The sequence below is a fragment of the Nothobranchius furzeri genome, chromosome 16 (genome assembly GCF_043380555.1).
Source record: "Nothobranchius furzeri strain GRZ-AD chromosome 16, NfurGRZ-RIMD1, whole genome shotgun sequence".
Classification (NCBI taxonomy): domain Eukaryota; kingdom Metazoa; phylum Chordata; class Actinopteri; order Cyprinodontiformes; family Nothobranchiidae; genus Nothobranchius; species Nothobranchius furzeri.
In genome coordinates, this window is record NC_091756.1 from 1,929,245 (window position 1) to 1,952,541 (window position 23,297).

The window sequence follows — 23,297 nt, forward strand, 5'->3', positions numbered from 1 at the left end:
GGCCTCTTGTTTTTGCTCTGTTTATTATTTTTCTTTATTATTATTTTTTGTTATTCTCGTGCCCCTTTGAACGGCTTTTTGGGGACCTTAGCATACCCCAAAACTCACAATATTTTGCAAACTTGTCAGGCCTGGTGAAAAATTTGATATTTTAAAGGTCCCAAAAAAATCGCACAGAAAATGACTGAACAGCGCCCCCTAGAAAGTGAAAAAAAACCCTCTCCATAAAGCTTAGTTTATCGTACAGTTATGAAATTTGGTACACTTGTAGTACTCAATAGTCCGCACAGAAAAGTCTCTTGCAAGCATGGTCAATATCAAACAGGAAGTCGGCCATTTTGGGTTGAAATGGCGATTTTTTGCCGTTTTTGCCGTTTTTAGGGTCCGTTGCTGATTGGATTGCTCGATCATTTTTCGCACGATCGTCTCAAAAATTGTGTAAAATTGCTAAGAAGGGATGGGCGAACAAAATGAGATGAGAATTCTGAGTTTTCGTATATGTTGAAGGGGCGGGGCCAGGCCTCGAAGTTTGACTACTCGCCAAAAATATTTAAATTGCTATAACTTCATAACTGAATAGAATAGAGTTACCAAACTTTCTGTGGTCATTCGTCATCCACCCACAAAGTTAATTGAATGGTCGGATGATGACATCACACAAGCCCCGCCCCCTCAGGACCAAAAAGATCAAGTTTTACTGTGAAAGGTCCCAAATTGCCCCATTTCACTTAATCACCACAAATTTGTAGCTGGTAACTCAAGACAAGTGGGGGTTGCTTGGCGTCACTTTATGGGAGTTTTCGGCAGAGGGCGGGGCTGTGGCGGCGCGGCGAATTCAGGCGTACCGCCGTGGCCTTACGTTTGCCTCCCATTTCGTCATTTCCAAAGATATCGTCACGAAACTTCTTGTGAGTGATCCTAGTCCGGCCCCCCAAAAGATCTAATGTGAACATCTGGTGGGCGTGGCCTATTTTCTGAAATAGCGCCCCCTAGGACCATTAAAACTGTCAGCCCCAAGCCATGCTTTGACTGAGGATTACGAAATTTGGTACACTAATGTGGTGTCTCAGGACCTACAAAAAAGTCTCTTGGAGCCAAGTGCAAAGTCGCACAGGAAGTCGGCCATTTTGGTCCAAGTGCGCGATTTAGTGGTTTTCACACACGTTGTTTGGAGAGTGATACTCCGTCGCCCTTTTCACCAATCACTTTCAAACTTCTGCTATATAGTCTTAAGACATAGAGGAAAAAATTCAACCGTCGGATTTTAAATAAGTATAAAGGTGTGGGCGTGGCTAAGCCTCAAACTTTGACCTTTCGCCACGCCACTCTTTTTTTCACAGCTCCTTATTGGACTCCTTTTACCCAATCACCAGGAATCTCTGGTAAATAGCAGCAGGCAAGTTGAGGTCACTTGGTCTCCAGTACTGGAAGGTTTTGAAAAAAGGCGGGGCTTTGGGAGCATGGCGAAATTCGCCATCACGCCATGGAAATACGTTTGCCTCTCATTTCTTCATTTATCGTGATATCACCTCGACCATTGTTGTGAGTGATCCTAGTCTGACCCCCAATAGAAAAGGTCAGCTTAAGTTTGTGGGCGTGGCCTATTTTCTGTATTAGCGCCCCCTAGGACCATTAAAACTGTCAGCCCCAAGCCATGCTTTGACTGAGGATTACGAAATTTGGTACACTAATGTGGTGTCTCAGGACCTACAAAAAAGTCTCTTGGAGCCAAGTGCAAAGTCGCACAGGAAGTCAGCCATTTTGGTCCAAGTGCGCGATTTAGTGGTTTTCACACACGTTGTTTGGAGAGTGATGCTCCGTCGCCCTTTTCACCAATCGCCTTCGAGCTTCTGCTATATACTCTTAAGACATAGAGGAAAAAATTCAACCGTCGGATTTTAAATAAGTATAAAGGTGTGGGCGTGGCTAAGCCTCAAACTTTGACCTTTCGCCACGCCACTCTTTTTTTCACAGCTCCCTATTGGACTCCTTTTACCCAATCACCTGGAATCTCTGGTAAATAGCAGCTGACAAGTTGAGGTTACTTTGTCTCCAGTACTGGCAGGTTTTGAAAAAAGGCGGGGCTTTGGGAGCATGGCGAAAATCGCCATCACGCCATGGAAATACGTTTGCCTCTCATTTCTTCATTTATCGTGATATCACCTCGACCATTGTTGTGAGTGATCCTAGTCTGACCCCCAATAGAAAAGGTCAGCTTAAGTTTGTGGGCGTGGCCTATTTTCTGTATTAGCGCCCCCTAGGACCATTAAAACTGTCAGCCCCAAGCCATGCTTTGACTGAGGATTACGAAATTTGGTACACTAATGTGGTGTCTCAGGACCTACAAAAAAGTCTCTTGGAGCCAAGTGCAAAGTCGCACAGGAAGTCAGCCATTTTGGTCCAAGTGCGCGATTTAGTGGTTTTCACACACGTTGTTTGGAGAGTGATGCTCCGTCGCCCTTTTCACCAATCACCTTCAAACTTCTGCTATATACTCTTAAGACAAAGAGGAAAAAATTCAACCGTCGGATTTTTCAAAAGTTTAACGGTGTGGGCGTGGCTAAGCCTCAAACTTTGACCTGTCGCCACGCCACTCATTTTTTCACAGCTCCCTACTGGACTCCTTTTACCCAATCAGCAGGAATCTCTGGCAAACAGCAGTAGACAACTTGAGGTCACTTGGTATCCAGTACTGGCAGGTTTCAAAAAAAGGCGGGGCTTCAGGAGCATGGCGAAAATCGCCATCACGCCATGGAAGTATGTTTGCCTCTCATTTCTTCAGTTATCGTGATATTGCTACGAAACTTCTGGTGCGTGATCCTAGTCTGACCCCCAAGCGACATAGATATCTGAATTTAGTGGGCGTGGCCTATTTTCTTAAATAGCGCCCCCTAGGACCATTTAAACTAATAGCCCCAAGCTATGCTTTGACTGAGGATTACGAAATTTGGTACACTAATGTGGTGTCTCAGGACCTACAAAAAAGTCTCTTGGAGCCAAGCGCAAAGTCGCACAGGAAGTCGGCCATTTTGGTCCAAGTGCGCGATTTAGTGGTTTTCGCACACGTTGTTTGGAGAGTGATGCTCCGTCGCCTTTTTCACCAATCTCCTTCAAACTTCTGCTATATACTCTTAAGACATAGGGGAAAAAATTCAACCGTCGGATTTTTCAAAAGTTGAAAGATGTGGGCGTGGCTAAGCCTCAAACTTTGACCTGTCGCCACGCCACTCTTTTTTTCACAGCTCCCTACTGGACTCCTTTTACCCAAACACCAGGATTCTGTGGCAAACAGCAGTAGACAAGTTGAGGTTACTTTGTCTCCAGTACTGGCAGGTTTTGAAAAAAGGCGGGGCTTTGGGAGCATGGCGAAAATCGCCATCACGCCATGGAAATACGTTTGCCTCTCATTTCTTAAGTTATCGAGATATCACCTCGAAATTTGTTGTGAGTGATCCTAGTCTGACCCCCAATAGAAATGGACAGCTAAAATTTGTGGGCGTGGCCATTTTTCTGAAATAGCGCCCCCTAGGACCATTAAAACTGTCAGCCCCTAGCCATTCTTTGACTGAGGATTACGAAATTTGGTACACTAATGAGGTGTCTCCGGACCTACAAAAAAGTCTCTTGGAGCCAAGTGCAAAGTCGCACAGGAAGTCGGGCATTTTGGTCCAAGTACGCGATTTAGTTGTTTTGGCACACGTTGTTTGGAGAGTGATGCTCCGTTGCCCTTTTCACCAATCGCCTTCAAACTTCTGCTATTTACTCTTAAGACATAGGAGAAAAAATTCAACCGTCGGATTTTTCAAAAGTTGAAAGGTGTGGGCGTGGCTAAGTCTCAAACTTTGACCTTTCGCCATTACTTTACTTGACTTAATAACTCCCATGTGCATGATCAGATCTTTTTCGAACTTTGTCTGTGTGATCATTGACCATATCTTTAAACAATGACAATGTGGACAGCTGACATCACCTAAGCCCCGCCCCCTGAATACAGGAAGTCTATTGTTTTATGCTGAAATGCCCATATTTGTCCCCTCTAATTTAGTCAACATGACACTAAGGTCATGCACGGTCTTCATGATGCTGTAATGACCATTCAGATCTGATAGCTTTCCAGATAGGGAGGGGCTTTGATGCCATGGCGAATTCTGGCGTAACGCCGTAACCTTACAATTCAATTTAATGGTGAGCTCAGAGGGGATGCTGAGTCAGGGTGAGGTGCGGACGAGGAGGCCATTTGCGGTTTCTGGTGTCGGGGTGGTTGACGTTTCTGTTCTGCCAGACGTGCCCTGGTGCCCCGGGCTGCCGGCCAGGCCGGAGCGGCGCGGAGCTGCGAGGGCCGAACGACGCTGCTTGCAGCTTTAATTTGGTTTGTTTTTTCTCTACAAAATATTCATGTTACAATATTGTTAAAGTGACACTAAACTTTTTCCTGCTTCTCTACCCTACTGGTTGAAAGTGGAATTACAGCCATTATACACTACCCTACAGCAGCCTGCTGTAGCTATCTAACAAAGAGGCAACACTGAGCCAACTAATACTAAATAAGCCACAAATTAATAAGCTCCACACTGTTGGACAAAAACTGCTCTAGTTACTATTCTTACTTTTCTTCCCAGTCTCAAAATATAATCATCCTGGGCAACTTCATTATGCATGTGGACAATATTAATGACACACACTTTCATGGATTTTATCAATATGTTTATCAATAACCCATTTCCTGTAGTTGGAGAGAGAAGGAGACAATGATCAGACCAGTCAAACAGTTATAACTGTGGCACACTGCACAAGTCATAATGCTCTGAAAATCTGTTCAGAGTTTATTTATATAGAGATTGTGTCTGTGTGTGGGAAGTCAAGAATGTGTGTGTGTGTGTGTGTGTGTGTGTGTGTGTGTGTGTGTCTGAATAAGTGAGCATGCAAAGAGGCATAGAGCAATACATTTACATTCAGTTAATTGAGTCCATGTTCAAGAATTAATAAACATAAATTTTTCCATAACATTCCCTCCTGTTTATCCGAATAGGATAATCAAAACAAAGGGAAGCAACAAAACAAAACAGAACCAAATAAGGAATTTTATCCACTTCCATAACATGTCACCATCTACTATCACGACTTAAAGAATAGGGAACGGGTAAACCCAGGAAAGGTGATCATACTCAAGACAAAAAATGATAAGCATCAAAACAAGAAAAATAAGTCAAGTGATAAACACTACGATCAGATATAAAAGTTTCAGAATGAACACGATGAAGTGAGAACACAGTATGAGGTGCTGCAATTATTTGTCTATTGCGGATTGTAATCTCAATCCTGTTAACTTGTCCAAAGAATCATGCCATACAAAGTGTAATACAAAAATCAGCTAAATAAGAACAAAGAAGGTAATAAACATGATAAGGCAAACACAACTGACAATAATATCTTACAGCAGTTCACAGAGTTCGCATGCGTTGGAGCAAGAAAAGTGCATAAAAACACAATAATCCAAGCTCCGTTTGCTCACCTGTTCAAGGCAGAGACCTGCACCTCTCTCTGTCGGAGCTGAGGGAGGCGTTCATCAGTGAGACTCCTGTGGTGTTTTTGTTCATCTTCATCAGACAACAGTTGCTCTCACAGGTTTGTGCTGCTGAACATGGAGAGCATTTGAGCAGCTTGAGCTGGGCCCATGTGTCGAGCAGGACAGATAGAAACAGCAACAGCCACGAACTCTGACTTGAGCGTGTTACTTCACTGGAATTGAAATCCGTCTGGTGGCTGGTGTGCTTTCTATGTCCGCTGTGACCACCAAACAGGTTACGGAACTGTTGGAATCCATTTCTGGGCTTCTAAGTTGACAAAGCACCGAATAAAGTTGGTGCAGAGTAAATCTGGCGCCGAGTAAACTGGGCGCCGAGGAAAATTAGTGTTTTCAGATCGTCCCAGACTGAGGAGGGTAACGCTGCAGACGCCGATACTATTGGCACAGATGCAAATGACTGTAAACCGAAAGGGAGGGCGCTTCGACTGACACGTTGACGCCACAAAGCACCATGGGATTTCTAGTCTTTGTAGCAAAATGAGCTGGTGGGCAACTCTGGTTCAAGGGGAAAAACCGATCTTAGGCCTAATTAATCGATTTTACAAAATTTAAATGAAATCAATCCTAAATCAATGAAGTCAATTTTTTTACCCAGCCCTAATGTTAACCATGCTGATGGGTGTTATTTTGTCGCTATTTAGCTCTTCATTGACAACCAATAGATAAACACAACGGGGATGTGCTGGCTTCTTGTCCTCCAGCCTGGGGCTGCATGGGGTCCATACAGATATGTTTCAACTAGGAATTCAACAAATTTAGCTACCAAAAGTTTTCGGCTGAAAATAACCCAAAAGTGTATATTTGGTTTTCGGCCGAAATGCCTAAAATACCAAAACACATCTACCGTGTCTGCCCGGCTTTTTGTCTTCTACGTGTCTGTCACTATTAGCTGTGTCCTACACCCACCATGTCACGGAGAACATGGTAAAACAAGCTCTGGAAGCGTGTCTACTCTCGTGAAGCACACAGACTGTTGCAGCAGCTGCAGCTAATATATAATAATATTACCCTCTGTGTGCTCTGCTCCTCGCCTTCTCGCCTCCTCTTCTCTGTCGGGAGTTTCCTGACGGGGCGCTTTTCAAACTTTGTAAACTCTGAAAATTTCCATAGAAACACCCATAAGTGTTGCTCAGATTGAAGTCACACTTCTCCACTATCTTCTGGTGTAAAGTCATAACTTCATGACGGGTGATATTTGCAACCGTGGCTCTGGAATGGAGTTGTCTTCTTTAATTAACCTCGTTATCGAGGAATTATTTTATTCACTTATAATTTATTATTATTGCATTTGCACAAGTGTGGTCAAGGGAAACACCTTATTTTGAGTTTTAATTTATATTGTGCATTGTCGTCAGTGCTAAATATATATTCATGGTTTTGTAATTGACTTATTGCAATGCCTTGATTTTAGTGAGGCTGGCGCTCATCGTAGCCATAAACGCTATGATTCTAATTATTGACATAATCGTTTATTTCACTGTTTCGGCTTTAGGCTTTCGTTTCCTAATTTTCGGTTTTCGACTGAGAATTTTGTTTTCGGTGCACCCCTAGTTTCAACCTGCATTTACAGAAAATTTGCTCTTAAATGGGAGAAAGCAGTTCTTGGCAAACACCATTTCTGGCCCAGAAATGAGCTATTGCTAGCTTAAGCACCGATCTGAAACCAGAAACCAGTGCTTTAGTTAACGAAAATCACTACATCAAGCCCTGGCACTGGAACCAGCACAGTAAAAATAAACAAATAAACGCCCTTTGACCATCGAAATTATTTTTTTTTACTCTCGAAGTACAAAGTCTTATTGCCTAATCCTCCTTCAGTGATCAAACATTCAGCCTGTTTTCTTTTTCAGGGACTCGGTTGATTTGGACAACCCCGGAGAGGAAGCCAAGGCCAAACAGCTGCTTGACAGCCTGGTGGCTGAGCTGCTGAGGAAAGCTCAGCTTCAGGAAGGAGAAGATGGATTCCTCCTGAAGATCAAGCTGGGTCATTCTGCCAACCAGCTTAAGGTACCAGTGATCAGCTGCCAACACTTTAAAAGAAATGACTACCGTATTTTCCGGAGTATAAGTCTCTCCGGATTATAAGTCGCACCAGCCATAAAATGTATATAATGAGTAAGAAAAAAACATATATTAGTCGCACTGGACTATAAGTCGCATTTTGGGGGAAATTTTATTATTTTTCTTACAAAATCTGAGACCAAGCATTTCACATTGCAAGTTAAGTACTGGTAACAATAACAGAATAAACAACCAGGGCGCAACAGTGGATGTCTCCAGCAGAGGATGGCGGTGTTTCAAACCCTCCCAGCGGGCGGGGAGAGCGCCCGTAGCACCCCGCCACAGGCTGCAGCAGGCTATGGCGGTGTTTGAAACCCTCCTAGCGGGGCAGAGGAGCTGAAATCTGGTCCGGAGCCGGCCCGCAGCAGCGCAGTATACATAATTTGGTATTTAAGTCACTTTGGTATATAAGTCGCTGGACCAGCCAGACTATGAAAAAAAGGTGTGACTTATAGTCCAGAAAATACGGTATTTGTGTAACCCCTTAGTGACTGGATTCATTTTGTTTCATTTAATATAACGCCAGTTCAAAACACGAACCATCTCAAAGCAAGTTTTTTGTCATTAATGTTTTTAATGAGGTGGCGGTGGCACAGGAGTTAAATGCTTGCCCTGTCATTCGAAAGGTTGCAGGTTCAAGCCCTGCTCAGTCTGTCGCTGTCATTGTGCTCTTGGGCCAGACACTTAACCCCCCCTGACCTGCTGGTGGTGGTCAGAGGGACCGGTGGCGCCAGTGCTCGGCAGCCTCGCCTTTTGTCAGTGCGCCCCAGGGAAGCTGTGGCTACATCGTAGCTCATCCCCACCAGTGTGTTATTGTGTGTGTGAATGGGTGAATGATTGTGTTGTAAAGTGCCTTGGGGGGTTCCAGGACTCTAGGAGGCGCTATATCAAATACAGGCCATTTACCATTTTCATAGGTAGTTTTAACAATATATCAACACATCAAGCATTCAACAGCAATTGTCCTGTTTATGTCGTACTATCATGATCTACCTTCCCACCCCTTCCTCCGTGTCCATCAGTCAGTACATCCCACTCTGGTCGAGAGGGTGCTCGCTGCAGAACTACAAAGGCGGAGCTGCACCATAAGGTGGAGCTGCACCAGAGTCAGCCCCGCCCATTCACGCAAACTCAGCCCCGCCCACTGACTTCTTCTGTTTTTGTTTTTCAACTTTAGCGCAAACTAACCTGACCCACATGAATTACGGCTGTTACTAGTTTACAGTCGTTAATGCTATGTTCTATGCTTCAATTAAACAAGATGAATATAACTTGCTACATGACAAAGCCTGAATATATCCCCAAATGAAAAGGTTTCTTTTAGCAAATACCCGCCCACAGCCGCTCCAACAAAACCCGCCTACAACAGCATGTAAGGCTATTGTGTGCGGGTTCTGGTAGTGCTGTGGCGAGATCGTCTGAGTTAAGATTTGCTTTCCCCTCAGCTGATGCCGGTTCGACTCTCGGTGGGGTCTGTAACGATCTATTTAACCAGCTGAAACATTTAATTTGTTCATATTTTAGTTGTAATGTTTTTTTTTCTGCAAAATATTTATGTCTCTAAAAGTTCTTTCAATTTGGTCGTTCCTAAACAGCATTTTAGTTGAAACTCTGCTCACAAATGGACTCACACTGGCTAAATAAACAAATAAATAAATAAACACATTAGTCATTATATTGTAAACGGTATACCAATAAATTGTTGTAAACATAGAACTGGCAAGTGTTGCTAGAAAAGAAGAAAAAGGGTTATAAACTACTGTTAATCTGCCGCTACTGGGAGGCGAACCTGCGCAATACTGCATGCCAATCTGACTCCATAACCACTTCACCGCTGCATCTGATAAAATGGAAGTGGCGTCACATGTAATTGTGCCATCCAGAGTGTCTCTGAGATAGGATGTATGGTTTTTCCGGCAGTGTCTCAGTAGAAGTCATTTCAGAAATAATTTGTCAGAAAATTCACAGAATATCCAGATTTGAGAACCAAGACCAGACCCGCTTCGGGGGAGGAGACCAAATAGAAGCTGAGATGGGAGGAAAATGCATGAATGAGGCCAAAAATGGCTTTGGCGTGTTTCTTATGAGGAAATGACAATTTAACATGATAAAAGTTCCAAAAGTTAGATTTTTAATAATGGAACCTTTACAAAAACTGTTCTATTAACTTCTCAACTCCGTCCTCAATCTTGCATTTTAGATCTCTCCATGATTGATGTCAAGTTGTTGTTATTGTTGTTGTTAGCCTCAAGGGCAACATGCCGATTATCCCTTGTAAGTCGCTTTGGACAAAAGCGTCTGCTAAATACATAAACATAGATGATATTAGCTATAACACCCTCTTTGGTCCCAGAATGCTATCAAGTAGGGCTGCAACAACGAATCGATAAATTCGATGAAAATCGATTACTAAAAGCGTTGGCAACGAATTGCGTCATCGATTCGTTGTGTCGCACAACTCTTCCAAAAGCGCCCCCCCTTCCCGCCCGCCGTTGCGCGCAGACCAGAGCAAGTCAGATCAGCGCGAGGGAGAGCCGGCAGATCAGCGTGAGGGAGAGCCTGCAGACTTGCGCTGCTGCGAACCGGTTCTGCATTGTTGCGCAGCGATCCAGGCAGCTGCTTCCAGCACACGGTCCATTCTCAAAGTGGTGCAACCAAAAAACTATAATTAACACACGATGGTTCATGTCTGCACATGTTCTCTATTTTCTGTCTTATTTGTGCCTGAAGCTCGCTACTGCGGAGCCCATCACCTGTGCTGCGGTGATGTCACCTCACGCAGCATCGAAACGCGCTCTGCGCTTTTCGGTCAGGAGATCCCTTTGATCTGCTCAGAAGTAACTGATGAGGTGAAAAGGTAAGAATCCAGGCAACAGATTTTCTGGAGAATTAAGAGGAGATGCAGGAAGATGAGAGACAGACAGGACAGGAAAATAGTTAAATAAAAACAAGAAAACAAAGTAAAATGTAGGTAGATTTATCTCCACTACACGTTTTTACCAGTAAAAAACAATAAGTTATACACATGTCATATTTATACATCTGATACAATTCAGATCACCTTCAACACTCAGTCACACACCCAGGGCCGTATCAAGACATTTTGGGGGCCAAGGCAAAATGCTGCTTTTCTAAACTTGCAAAAAGTAACTAAACCACCTGAAAGCCACTATTTGTGGATTCTCTGAAAGTTTCCATGGAGTGTGTGACAACTTATTTTATCATTGATCCTATCGTCCAATCTCGCAGCTGAAACAAGCATCCTTAATAATCTGTGCACAGGAAGCGTACCGATGCTGTAGTAAAACAAAAGGTATAATAATTTATTATTAATAAAACCTTGTTGCAGCACTAAAGCAGAAAAATGAGATTTTGCATTAAATATGCAAAATATTTACATATGAATTGTTTTAGAGCCCTTTTATCTGCAGAATCTGATATTAATTTACTTCTTACAAAAAAATGGGTCCCAACATGGTTTGTGTGGCGTTGCCATAGTGTGACGTCATAGGCACAGATCCCCTGTCCTCTTGTTTGGAAATGGAAATATGATCACCCTATATTAAACAAACTGTCGACCCGGGCTTTTGCGCTGCACAGAGACGCTTCGCTGCCTACGACTGAACGTCAGTTGAGAGTCAGTCTCATGCAGACTGACCAATGAAGAGAGGGCCTCAAGTTAAGACCCTCTCCTCATTGGTCAGTCCACACGAGGTGGGTCAAAGGTTACTCTGGGCAGGTTACGTGTTGTCAGGCATTCAAGTATTGAGTATATTTACTGCATATTACAGTAAAATATTCTGTATGTGACCACATTATGGTGATCCTCGGGTCGTGATGATGGAGCCCTTGAATATTGTTGCCCAGGGTACAACAAAGTGTTAATCTGGCCCTGGTTCCGCCGTCACATTCCCGCAGGAACTGGTTGATCACACCGGGGCCAGACTACTAGCATGTGGTTTTACAACCACAATGTCCTCAGAAGCAAAAACGCTTTTAAAAGGGAGGGAGGAGTCCTAACTGTTGCTGCAGGCGTGTTGTGTGAGAGTGCAGTTATATACTGGTTCATATATTTTTGGGTTCAGTTGCTTTCATGTGGCCTAATGTGAGTCTATTTGGGATCATTGGAATGATCAGCAGCATTTCTTGATGTGACTTTATGGCAGTTGCCCAGGGCATCATCGCAAGGAGGATGGCATTCCTTTGCTTTTGTTTTATTTGGTATTTTTCCAGTCATTTTTGGAAATAGTGATTAATTTTGATTAATTCACAGCCTATGTTTAATTACAGTTAAAATAAATGTCAACAGATGAGATCAAACAAAACAGATGAGAATTGCCCTTAAGCTGTTTAACTTGGACCAAGCATTTTAGGTCACCGATAGATGTTGCTTAGGGTCTCTGTCTATACACCTTATAAGACAATTTAGGTGATGGCATGTTGTTTTTCTGCTATTGAACTGTTTTCTAATAATGTTGTGTTAAATAAAGTGAAGGAAGGAGAGAAATAACGTTTCCCTAGCAGTTTTTAAAAATTTCCCCATGTAATCCGATTAATCGATTAATCAGGTCGAGACCCCATCCGATTCATCGATTATCCAAATAATCGTTTGTTGCAGCCCTACTATCAAGTCTGACAACTGGAAGGAATTGGACTGACTCTGATGGAATGGGCGGGGCTGACTCTGGTGCAGCTCCGCCTTTATGGTTCGGCAGCGAGCACCACTTGCTCTAGTCTGCAAATAGTCTCCTATAGTTACTTATTTAAGGTGAACTATGTCGTTTGACAGTAAAACAATCACAAAACAGTCCCATGTGTCCATCACATTGCAGACAAGAACAAGATCTCCTTTTAGCTGGCTGGAGGAATGCCAGGTATCCTGTTTTCAAAAATGGCCGGGTCGTGACGGCCTTTCTGTTAACAGCGCCCACATATTCTTCCTGGTCACAGAGCCAATCATATTTGAGCCTGGCGTGTTACGTCCTGGTTGCCTAATCTCTCAACACCACCGCTGTTTCCTTTCGTTATTGGCCTCCACTCTCCACCAGCAGCTATCTCCAGCCACAAGGAGCCTTTTTCCTCCGGGGTTAGTTGAGAACTGAAGCCAGCACACAAAGCGGTACAGAAGGATTTTATTGTAAACATAGAAGCCTCCATCCTGCCCAATGACTGAAGAACAACAGGAGAACTAAAACAAAGCTAAACTATGGAAACTATGTTTGGACCAGATCAACTTCAGGAGGCATGCGGAGTTCTCCTAGACAGGTAAGAACTAGTATTTTGTTGTTTGGCCAAACAAAACAGCAGACGGCATTGTGTTACTCATGAAGCTAAAAACTAACTAGCGTCAATGCTAGCAGCAATTAGTTTGCATTTTTTACTTTTTGGTGAGTGTGTGTTTACGTTTTGTGTTTATTTTTTTTACAGAATGTCTGCTGACATGTGAAGAGTGTTCAAATACTCAGTATTTATAACCTCCAAGCGCCCCGGTATCAGCCCCGCTGTCAGCGGCCTTCGCGGCCCGCCGCCCTGGGACTGAGGCTCCGCTGTGCGGCTCGGCGCCGCTCAACACCACAGCTTTTCCTGTCCTGTTGTGGGTAAGGAGAGGTTTTTGGGTGGTGGTAAGATGGGAAACACTACAAATTATGCTACCTGTGTACAATGTTGGTTTATTTTATTACATAAGTATTGGCTGACATTAAACACCATATATTTGTAAATTTTGTTGTTTGTTTTCATAAATTAGCGTTTTATTACCGTAAATAAATAATAGCTCCTTAAAATGAAAATGATCAGTAAATCACTACTGTGGACACAACAAACAGGATTTATAATCGCCAGTATTTTATTGAATTGTCTACCTGTTGCCAAATTCTAGTTACTGCTAAGGTAAATGCTGTCTTTGTATCACGTTTATCAGTGACAGGGCTGTACGTTGGCATCTGTAGCTTATAGCACTGGAGCTACGAGGTCGTAGGTGTTGTAGCACCAGCATAAAAACTTGTGTTACAATCTCCTAAAACCAAAAGTAGTTCTTAAAATCACTTAGACACGGACACACACCAGTAGTGCATATAATAAAACACAATAACATCCACCAGAGCAGATTCCTGGTAGCGTGAGTCTAACTCACATACTTGACAATAAAGCTGATTCTGAAATATCTTCAGACATTCTTGTCGGTGTCATTTCAAAAAGAACATTTTCTTTCATTCAATTGAATGTAGATGTGTTCATTATAGAGGTCCGTCCTCAACGGCGTAGACGTAGAAGAGTAGACACCACGCCGATCACTCCTGTGTAAGATAGTCGCGTTTGGTGTTCTACTTTTATAAACTGTATGGTTAACAGGATGTTTAGCTAAGGCTTTAGCTCCGTGGAGATCTGGAGCTCTCAGACTAGAGTACCGTTCATAAACCCGTTCACACGCCAGGACGAGAGCTCACTTTATTATTCATCAGTAAACAAAATACGTGCGAGTTTGGGTTACGTTCACAAAAACAACAAGTTAACGATTGATCGTTAGATGAACGTGTTCGAGTACAACACCACCGTGTTGTACTTATCAACCTTCTGGGTTTGGTGCAGGTTGTGTTTTTGTGACTTCTTGTTTGTTTTTCTGTTAAAGGTATAAAATAGGACTGCAGCTATTTTAGTATTTGAATATTATTGAATCTGCTGATTAATGGAATATTCCATTTGACATGTTTCAAGTGCAACAAGACCATGGTCTGCTGCTAAATATATGAAATAAAACTACAGAATGATGAGGCTGAAATGTCAGACTTGTTATAAAAGGTTCCATAGGGAGCCTAAGTCTCCTCTCTTTCTGGTCGGCTCATGGGTTCTCAGAAGAATGAAAAAGTGAAAGCAAGTCAACGAGGCTAAAAGGGTTATTTTCTAATCCGCTTTGCCTTATGCCCTGGATTGCACATCTATTGTACTTATATTTAAATGAAAACTAATGATGGGTGTTTTGACCGCACCAGTCACGTACTTTGAGATTTATCAGCTTGTAAAAGTTTGTAATTAGAATGACTACAAATCCAACGTCGGCATGTTGCATATATGACGTCACCACATAAGCTCCTCTCCCCTAGCGTAGCTGCTACTTGCCACATGACCAGATTCACGGTGGCTTTTTCCTCCTGAAGGAAGGATTTTAAGTTTGCTGAACTTACAGCCATTTTCCCTCACTGTTCTCCGTGTCTGGTTCGATGACTTCACTTTCCTGAAGCGCATTTATAGTCCTGGACTTACTTTCACACAAAACCTAAAATAGCGTTTCCCCCTGTTCGAAAATAAGCAGGTTCTTGGTATTAAAATGCATCTTTAAAATTCACGGACATCACATGTGAAATCCATGGCACATAACAAGCGGAATTAGAAACTAGTGTTTTTAGTAGCCCTAGTGGTCCAGAAGTAGATGAGCGTGACTTAGGCTCCCTATAATAAGTATTACATTGGTGTTGTATAGTTCCCTCTTTCCTTTCTTGATATTTATAGTTAGATATTTTATGGAAAAATGTACCTACATTCAGTAACATTTTAGATTTGTACTAATATCACACATTTTAGTCAAAAGAACATATATAAATGTATCGACAGTTACTCTATGATCAGTAGAATTTAATGTACTTCATTAACATGTTCAGTGGTACTGGGAATGCTAATAACATTTAATTACTACTAGGGCTGGGACTTGATTAAAAAATTTAATCTTAATTATTTAGAGGCTTTGTAATTAATTAATCTAAATTAATCGCATTTTAAACGTTCAGGAAAATGTGCTCTCAAAGCAAAACTTTTAATTAAAATTATGAGACAGAGAATCAAACATTAGACATGGTTATTACTGTAAACTAAAGCTTTTAATAAAGAAATGCATTTTAATTACGGTATTCAAATGTCACTGTGTGATATGAAACAAGACCCAAATCAACAAAAATTTATAATTACAAATGGAACCTGATTGTTGTGTGCGTCAGTGATAATCAGTCTACGAGGAAGTTGTGCAGTGACAAAGGTTACGCCTTGCTCGAAATGCAAGCTGCAATTAAATGCGTGAATTTTTTTTAACGCTTTTTTCTAATTAATATTCATAATTAACGCGTTAAAGTCTAATATATATATATTGGGGCCGGGACTTTAACACATTAATTATGATTAATTTAATTAAAAAAAAATGACGCGCAAAAAAAATTAACGCTTTTAATCACAGCTTGCATTTCGAGCAAGGCGGAACCTTTGTCACTGCACGATTTCCTCATAGACCGAATATCACTGACGCACACAACAACGCACAGTGCTACTGGCTACTAAAACGGAATAAAAACAGAAAGAAGTTGCCTTGCTTGGACTGATGCAGGATTTAGGAAACACGTCCGCCTCTTTTCTTAACTTGGAAAAAAAAAACTTCCAGACAACAACGGAGTCCGTGTCGCGGACATTTTTCAGAGTTCGTCTCTGCTGCAGCTGCCCGGTGGCACCGGAAACTTTACAAAAGTTGCGGTCAGCTATATTTTTAACATTTACATAGCATCTGTGCAGCGCTGAAAGCACCAGACAGAACAATTCTGTGCCCTAACAGTAGTTTATGAAAGTAGTCAGAGAAAAGAGAGGCACCTGGCTGCCGCTGGGAGAATGCTCCGTGTTCTCTCTACTCTGTAAACAATCACAAGCAACGTGTCTTGAAGTTGAAAACAGAAGTTTTAAGTTAAAACAGAAACACTCTAAAAATGCGATTAATTCAGATTAATTAATTACAAAGCCTCTAATTAATTTGATTAAATTTTTAATCGAGTCATGGCCCTAATATATATATATATATATATATATATATATATATATATATATATATATATATATATACTGAAGATTTTAAAAACATGTTGGTCTTTTTAGGACTAAAAGGGAGGAAAATAACAAAAACTATGTGTTAATGTTATTAATTAGTATGATTAAAATGGCTTAAATTGCTTTGATACGTAAAATAAATTCCAAAAGTATCAATAAAGTGACATTAAGACAGATACGGTGTGGTGATCCAAACAGTTCTGTTGTAGGATATACCTCAGACCTCCTGCTCTCCTCATTCTCAGACATTTTCAACTTCTCTGTTGTGTATTCTCTCCATCGTGATAATAACGGCGCACCGAGCAAAAGGGAGCGGGTGTCTCATGGTATAACCATCCCTGTGTCACCGAAGGAAAATGTTGCGCCATCTCTAGTAGAAGCGTGAGCCTGCAGCAGCAGCAGGCGTAAATCGGCGGTCTCCAGCTCTGCAACTGTACCTTTGTCTTCAGCCTGGCCAAAAACGGTTTATGATTGGTCAGTCCTCATGCACATGTGCAGATTATCGTTCTCGTTCCTTACTCCCGGAAGAACGGTTCAGAGTGCAAATGGTTTCTTTGTTGCTAATCTGTAAAGTATATCTACAAGAAAGTTCTACAGAAAGTAGCAACGGGTCCTGAGAAATGTCGCTAGTAGGGATGAGCCAGATACTCGTTTCAGACGAGTATCCGGTACGGATAAAGCATTTTTGACGAATACGAGCATGGAACGAGTAAAACTCGTAAATATCTGTAATCTTGCTGAAGGAAAAACCTCATTGGGTAACTGACTGTCTTCACGCTCTGTGATTGGCCAGTCACATAGAGCGCCCGCCCCTCCCTACACACAAAACTCTGCAGCCGGGAGCTCAGTACGTCCGGCTCATCCACGCACACACACAGACAGTAACGGATCTCGCTGTGATGGCTTCACTGTTGCTCACGTTTCTTCAGTTTCCCCTAGGTTTTCTTCAGCTCGCCTCTTTTTCGGTTGAATATTTAAAGTTACTTTTTCCGTAATTTACTTGGTGCATTTGACAAGACAGAGCTGACGTGCTGCATCAGTCACTACCTCCGCTCCGGTCGGGTTTTTTTTTTTTTTAGTCCATCTCTCTCCCTCTCACCCTCTATCTCTCTCAGACACACACACCTTAATCAACATTGTTTTGTTTAACTTTGTGTGGCAAAATGCCAAGAACGTTAAGAAAAAATCAGTTTAATCAAATTAAAATAAAAAATTTTCATAAAGTTGTGTCTGGTTCTAGCATTTCATATTTCTTAGTTCCTACTGCATGAGTTCAGATGCATTAATCCATGCACTTAAATATTAATGTTCTAATTTTACTGAACAATTTGTTCTGTAATAGTTTCTTTACTATTATGATCAAAAATATTTAATCTCAATTCAGAGGCTGCTCTGTAAATAGTTTTCAAATAAACAATACACATATCAACTTCCGATCATTCCATATCATTTTCAGACTTAAAATAATATGTTGATGTAAACCACACCCACTTCCGGTTAAACCACGCCCATTTCTGGGTTATGCCACGCCCATTCCGAGTACAGATACAGATAATTTAGTTGGTTGAACAGATACAGATGTGTACTCGCTCATCCCTAGACGTTAGGTTTGTCGCTAGGCGCATTTTGGAAAAAAAAGTCGTTAAGGGGGGCTCAAAGAGTCGTTAGGAACAGCGACAAAGACGCTGAGTTGGCAACACTGGAACGAGCTGCTGGAGCTTCATACATAAACCTGCTTCTCTGGCTGACAGAAACAAAAGCCTGAGTGTGTTCTTCTGTGTGTGTGAGTCAGACCCAATTGGAAACAAGCTCTAATATCACCCATATGCTCCTATTTACTGATAGTGAGTTATTGTATATTTTTAAAACCTCTTATCAACTGATAAAGTTGTACATTATTTGTATGTTAAAACACTAAATTGTACATTTATCTCACATCTGAATTGATGTTTAGCTTATTAAAACCTGACAATCATATCTGTTGCACTAATCACTTATCTTAGATGCATGTGTTCATCTCTATAACAGCAGAATGATAAGAGTGAACACTTTGTCCACAGATGTTTCCTCCAAATGAAGGTGAAGAGCTTTGGAGCCTTTAAGATGACCTGATGACCTCAGGAGGAGGTCAGCATCACCAGTACGACTTCAGCACACCAGTTCACAAGAGGTGCTGTAAGTGGAGTTTACACCATGAAACGTCTAAATGATGTATGATAGAAATACTGGCCGTTTTACCTAAGTTAACTTTAATATTCATAACGTGTCACACCTGCAGTCATTATCAAGGATAATCTCATCATTTTGTTGCATAAGTCCGGATTAAAACTTAACTTTATAATCTTCCAAATAAATGAGGCTGTGAGGCAATAATTTAGATGTAAAGTTGTAAAACAATCATGTTTGTATGTTTTATTACCTCCAGCACAATCATTCAAGACACAATAAAGACTCCACCCATCCTCCTCTGATTGGTGGATAGTCATGCTGGGGAAGCAATCGTCCATCCACAGACCACACCTCCTTCGTCGGGGGTGCTACTGCCAGCTTCTATGAGGGAATCTCGCAGTCTCCAGGCCAACATGGAGATTTAGTTCCTCATTTGGCTCCTTACAGTAGAAATGAGCTTACTATGGACTTCTTTTTTTTCATACTTTTTTTGTACACAGTTGCGTTTTCAATTACAGCATGTTTTATTTTTGTAGTGATTCTCCAAGTGAAACCATTCCTTTTATATTCAATGTATGATAACCATGTTCTGATGTGGAAAAAAAAATAAAAATAGAGGTTTATGCAGTTTTTTAGGTTGCCCTATTTTTTTCTTCACTATATATATATAAATAAATAAATATATATATATATAAATAAATATATATATATATATATATATATAATGTTGCTTTTGAACACTGATTTTATAGTTGTATCTCACTGTCGTGATATTTTTTATGCTGCATCTTGTGTCTTTGTTCATCGCTTTGATCAGCTGTCATGCTGTTTGTTGTAGCGTTGGAAAAGGCCAATGAGGTTTTTTGTCCACTGCAATGTCAGAGGTCAACAGTCAAGTGTCCAGCAACTTCCTCTGCGAGGAATATGATGTTGTTCCCTGTACCAAAAACAAATTCATGCTTACATTCACTGCCTGTATACCTCCTCTAAATAATCTTGCATGTTCACAAGGAGCTGCACCTCCAAGGTCCCGCAGGAGACGAGACTTTTACTCTTTTAATAAAATTATTATTTTGGTCTCAAAAAATTATTTTCTTAAAATCTACAGGTTGTTTACATCTACAATGAATGTTCTAAAATTTCAGACTAATTGGTCCAAGCACTGAGCCCTGTGGTACTCCAAGTCAAGTCAACTTTATTTATAAAGCACTTTGGTCAGCTTTTATGCTGTTAAGTGCTTAACAAGCCGAAAAGAACATAAGTTCCCTAAAAATTCTAAAAATAAGATAAAAAGTTCATCACAAAGTAAAAACATGATACAAACATATCACACTTGACATAAAAGCTACTAAAAACAGATGCATTCTCAAACTGAATTAAAAGGAACTGAAAACAGATGAGTCTTTAAAAGTGATTTAAAACCCGACAGTGACGAAACCATCCTAATCTGAATTGGGAGTGCATTCCACAACCTTGGAGCTGCTGCTGAGAAAGCTCTATCACCCCTGAGCTTCACCCAAAAGTAACCCTGGAGTATGAAGATTTGTCATGTACATTAACAAAATGATATCTATCAGACAGGTAGAATTTAAACCAGCCTGGTGATGTTCTTTTGATCCCTACAACATGTTTCTTCTTCCGGCTCTTGGAGGGTGCAGACGCTTTTCTTCTCTCCTCCATATCTTATCCTCAAGGCCTTCATCTGTGTGTGCTGGGTGCACGGCTACTTCTGCATTTTTCTGGAAACCGGAAATTTACTAAAATGGATCTCGTCAGTTGGTCACTCAACGCGGTTGATAAAATTTTGCCAACGATGAGAACTGGAGAAGGGGCTCCTGGATGCCCCTCCGGGACAGACCAGCTGTCTGTGGAGGACTCTGAAGATGTGTGGGTATTCGTGGTGTTGGTGTCAGGTTTCCTGCTCACTGGCCTTGGAGGCTACCTGGCTTACCGGAAAATAACGAGCTGTCGAGGAATATTGGCCTGATCCCAGAGTTCAATCAGTCAGTCAATCAATCAGATTTATTTATAAAGCGCTTTTCAAGCAAAGTGCTACTCAAAGTGCTTTACAAAATGACCCCAGATTCCCATAACAGGTTAAAAACATTAACAGATATATGCACACGCACACGCACACACACACACACACACACACACACACACACACACACACACACACACACACACACACACACACACGTAAAACATATATTTGGCTGAGTCCAGATGAGCTAAGTAAGGTAAGGCAAAGACACTCCATCAGAGGAGCCGTCTGCCCCGGCAGCATCAGGTCTTCCACACTAAGTCAGGGCGCCTAGAGGAGGGGGAGCATAGACCCCCACCTATAGAGCGCCCAGGAAGCTACAGTCGACCACTGCTCCCAGGGCAGAGGGCACCTACAGAGGAAACACTGGATTAAAATGAGTAAAAATATAATAAAAGAGCTAATATAAGGGACAAAAATTAGAAAATAAGTAATAAATAAAATCATATAGACAGTAAAATGATAATATTAAATAATAAAACTGTGCTAAAATATAATCATATAATACACGCAAAGCAGGTAATAAAATATAATCTTTTAAAACGAGAAATAAAACTAGTAAATATTTAGATAAAAGCTAACCTAAAAAGATGGGTCTTGAGCCTTGACTTAAAAACATGAACGTTCTCTGCAGCCCTGAGGTCCTCTGGCAGCTCGTTCCAGAGGCGAGGGCCATAACACTGGAAGGACGCCTCGTTGTGAGTTTGTGTCCTGACTTAAGGGATGGCCAGGAGACGCCTGCCAGAGGAGCGCAGAGGCCGTGAGGGTTCATATGGTAAAAACAGTTCTGAGAAATAAGGCCCAAGACCGTTAAGACACTTAAAAACCATTAGAAGAACCTTAAAATTGATCCTGAAACATACGAGGAGCCAATGCAATGATTCTAAAACCGGTGTCATGTGCTCCCGCCTCCTGGTCTTTATCAGGACACGTGCTGCCGAATTTTGTAGAAGTTGTAAGCCTGAGATGCTCTTTTTGGGAAGACCAGAAAGCAGGGCATTGCAGTAATCTATCCTACTGATGATAAAAGCATGCATCAGCATCTCCTTATTGGCCCGAGAGAGAATGGGGCGGACTCTGGCGATGTTCTTTAGAAGATAAAAACCTATTTTTGTGATGTTTTTAATGTGTGGGATAAAAGTCAGCTCAGAGTCAGAAATCACACCCAGGTTCTTCACTTGTTCAGATGGATTAAAAGACAGAGATTGTAATTTCGGTAAAAGCTTCTCTCTCTGGGCCTCAGGACCAATGACTAAAACTTCAGTTTTGTCCTGGTTGAGCTGGAGAAAGTTCTCTGCCATCCAGGATTCAATGTCTAAAATACAGTTAAAAAGTGCATCCATTGACCGAGAGTCATCCGGAGACACGGAGATGTACAACTGTGTATCATCAGCATAACTGTGAAAGTTAACCCCGTGTCTCCTGATGACTCCATCAAGAGGGAGCATATAAAGATTAAAAAGCACTGGGCCTAAAATTGAACCCTGGGGCACACCACATGTAATCCCATGGACCCTAGAGGAACAGGTATCCAAACTCACCATGAAAGTCCTGTCTGTGAGGTAGGATGTGAACCATCTATGTACAGCACCAGAGAGGCCGATCTGTTGTAAACGAGTTAAAAGAACAGTTTGGTCTACTGTATCGAAGGCAGCACTTAGATCCAGTAGGACCAACACTGTCAACTTCTGTTTGTCATAATTTACTCTAAAATCATTTAAAATCTTCAGAAGGGCCGTCTCGGTGCTGTGGTTCACCCTAAAACCAGACTGAAACTTCTCTAGGACATTATTAGTGTTTATAAAATCATTTAGTTGACTTAAAACCAGCTTTTCTAAGATTTTGCTTAAAAATGGTAAGTTGGATACCGGTCGATAATTGTTTAATTCATTAAGATCTAAATTGCTCTTCTTCAACAGGGGCCTCACCGCCGCCCTTTTAAAGGCAGCAGGAAAGACCCCCGTCTGAAGGGAGCAATTCATCAGGGTTAAAGTCTCATCACTAAAAGATCCATAAAATTGTTTAAAGAACGAAGTTGGAATTGGGTCCAGAACACATGTGGTGGGTCTCACTGAGGAGAAAACTTTATCAAGAGTCTCGGCTTCTACCTGGACAGAGCTGTCCAGTGTTTCCTCTGGTATAGACACACATCCAGATTTATCTAAAACCTTATTACTTATGGAGGATAAAATCTTCCGTCTGATGGTGTCTACCTTCCCTCTGAAGTGGGCTGCAAACTCCTCACAGAGCGCATTTGAGGGTGTTTTCTGAGGTGAATTGGATGTACGGTTTAAAATGTTGATTATGGTGGAAAAAAGTATTCTGGGATTGTGTTTATTGTCTAGAATGAGTTTGGAAAGGTATGCATTTCTTGAATTTCTCACTGCGTTACTATATGATTTAAGTAGCTCTGTATATATTTGATGATTTATAGTTGTTCCATCTCCGCTCTGCAACCCTGCAGTTTCTCTTTTGTTTCTTTAGATTTTAATTTCTCCACGGTGAAGCACTTTTTGAATAAAAACTTTTGATTTTAAGTGGAGCGAGCCGGTCGAGAGCGGATTTCAGTCTACTGTTAAA

The 23,297-nt window shown here is 41.5% G+C and overlaps 1 protein-coding gene and 1 non-coding gene across 5 annotated transcripts in view; both read left to right on the plus strand.

Moving 5' to 3' along the window:
• Positions 1 to 23,297, plus strand: part of LOC107396992 (signal transducer and activator of transcription 5B) — a 175,932-nt gene that overhangs the window by 23,930 nt on the left and 128,705 nt on the right. For all 4 annotated transcript variants that reach the window (XR_008560500.2, XM_054736403.2, XM_054736404.2 and 1 more), the window contains exon 3: positions 7,438 to 7,594. Coding sequence is in view for 3 of the 4 variants with exons in the window: in XM_054736403.2 (XP_054592378.1) it covers positions 7,438 to 7,594 (157 nt within the window). In the remaining variant the exon portion in view is untranslated. The remainder of the gene's footprint in view (positions 1 to 7,437; positions 7,595 to 23,297) is intronic.
• Positions 7,601 to 22,254, plus strand: LOC107373153 (uncharacterized). Its single transcript, XR_011516806.1, has 4 exons — positions 7,601 to 12,913; positions 13,076 to 13,245; positions 18,565 to 18,674; positions 18,930 to 22,254. It is a non-coding gene; the product is annotated as an uncharacterized protein (transcript).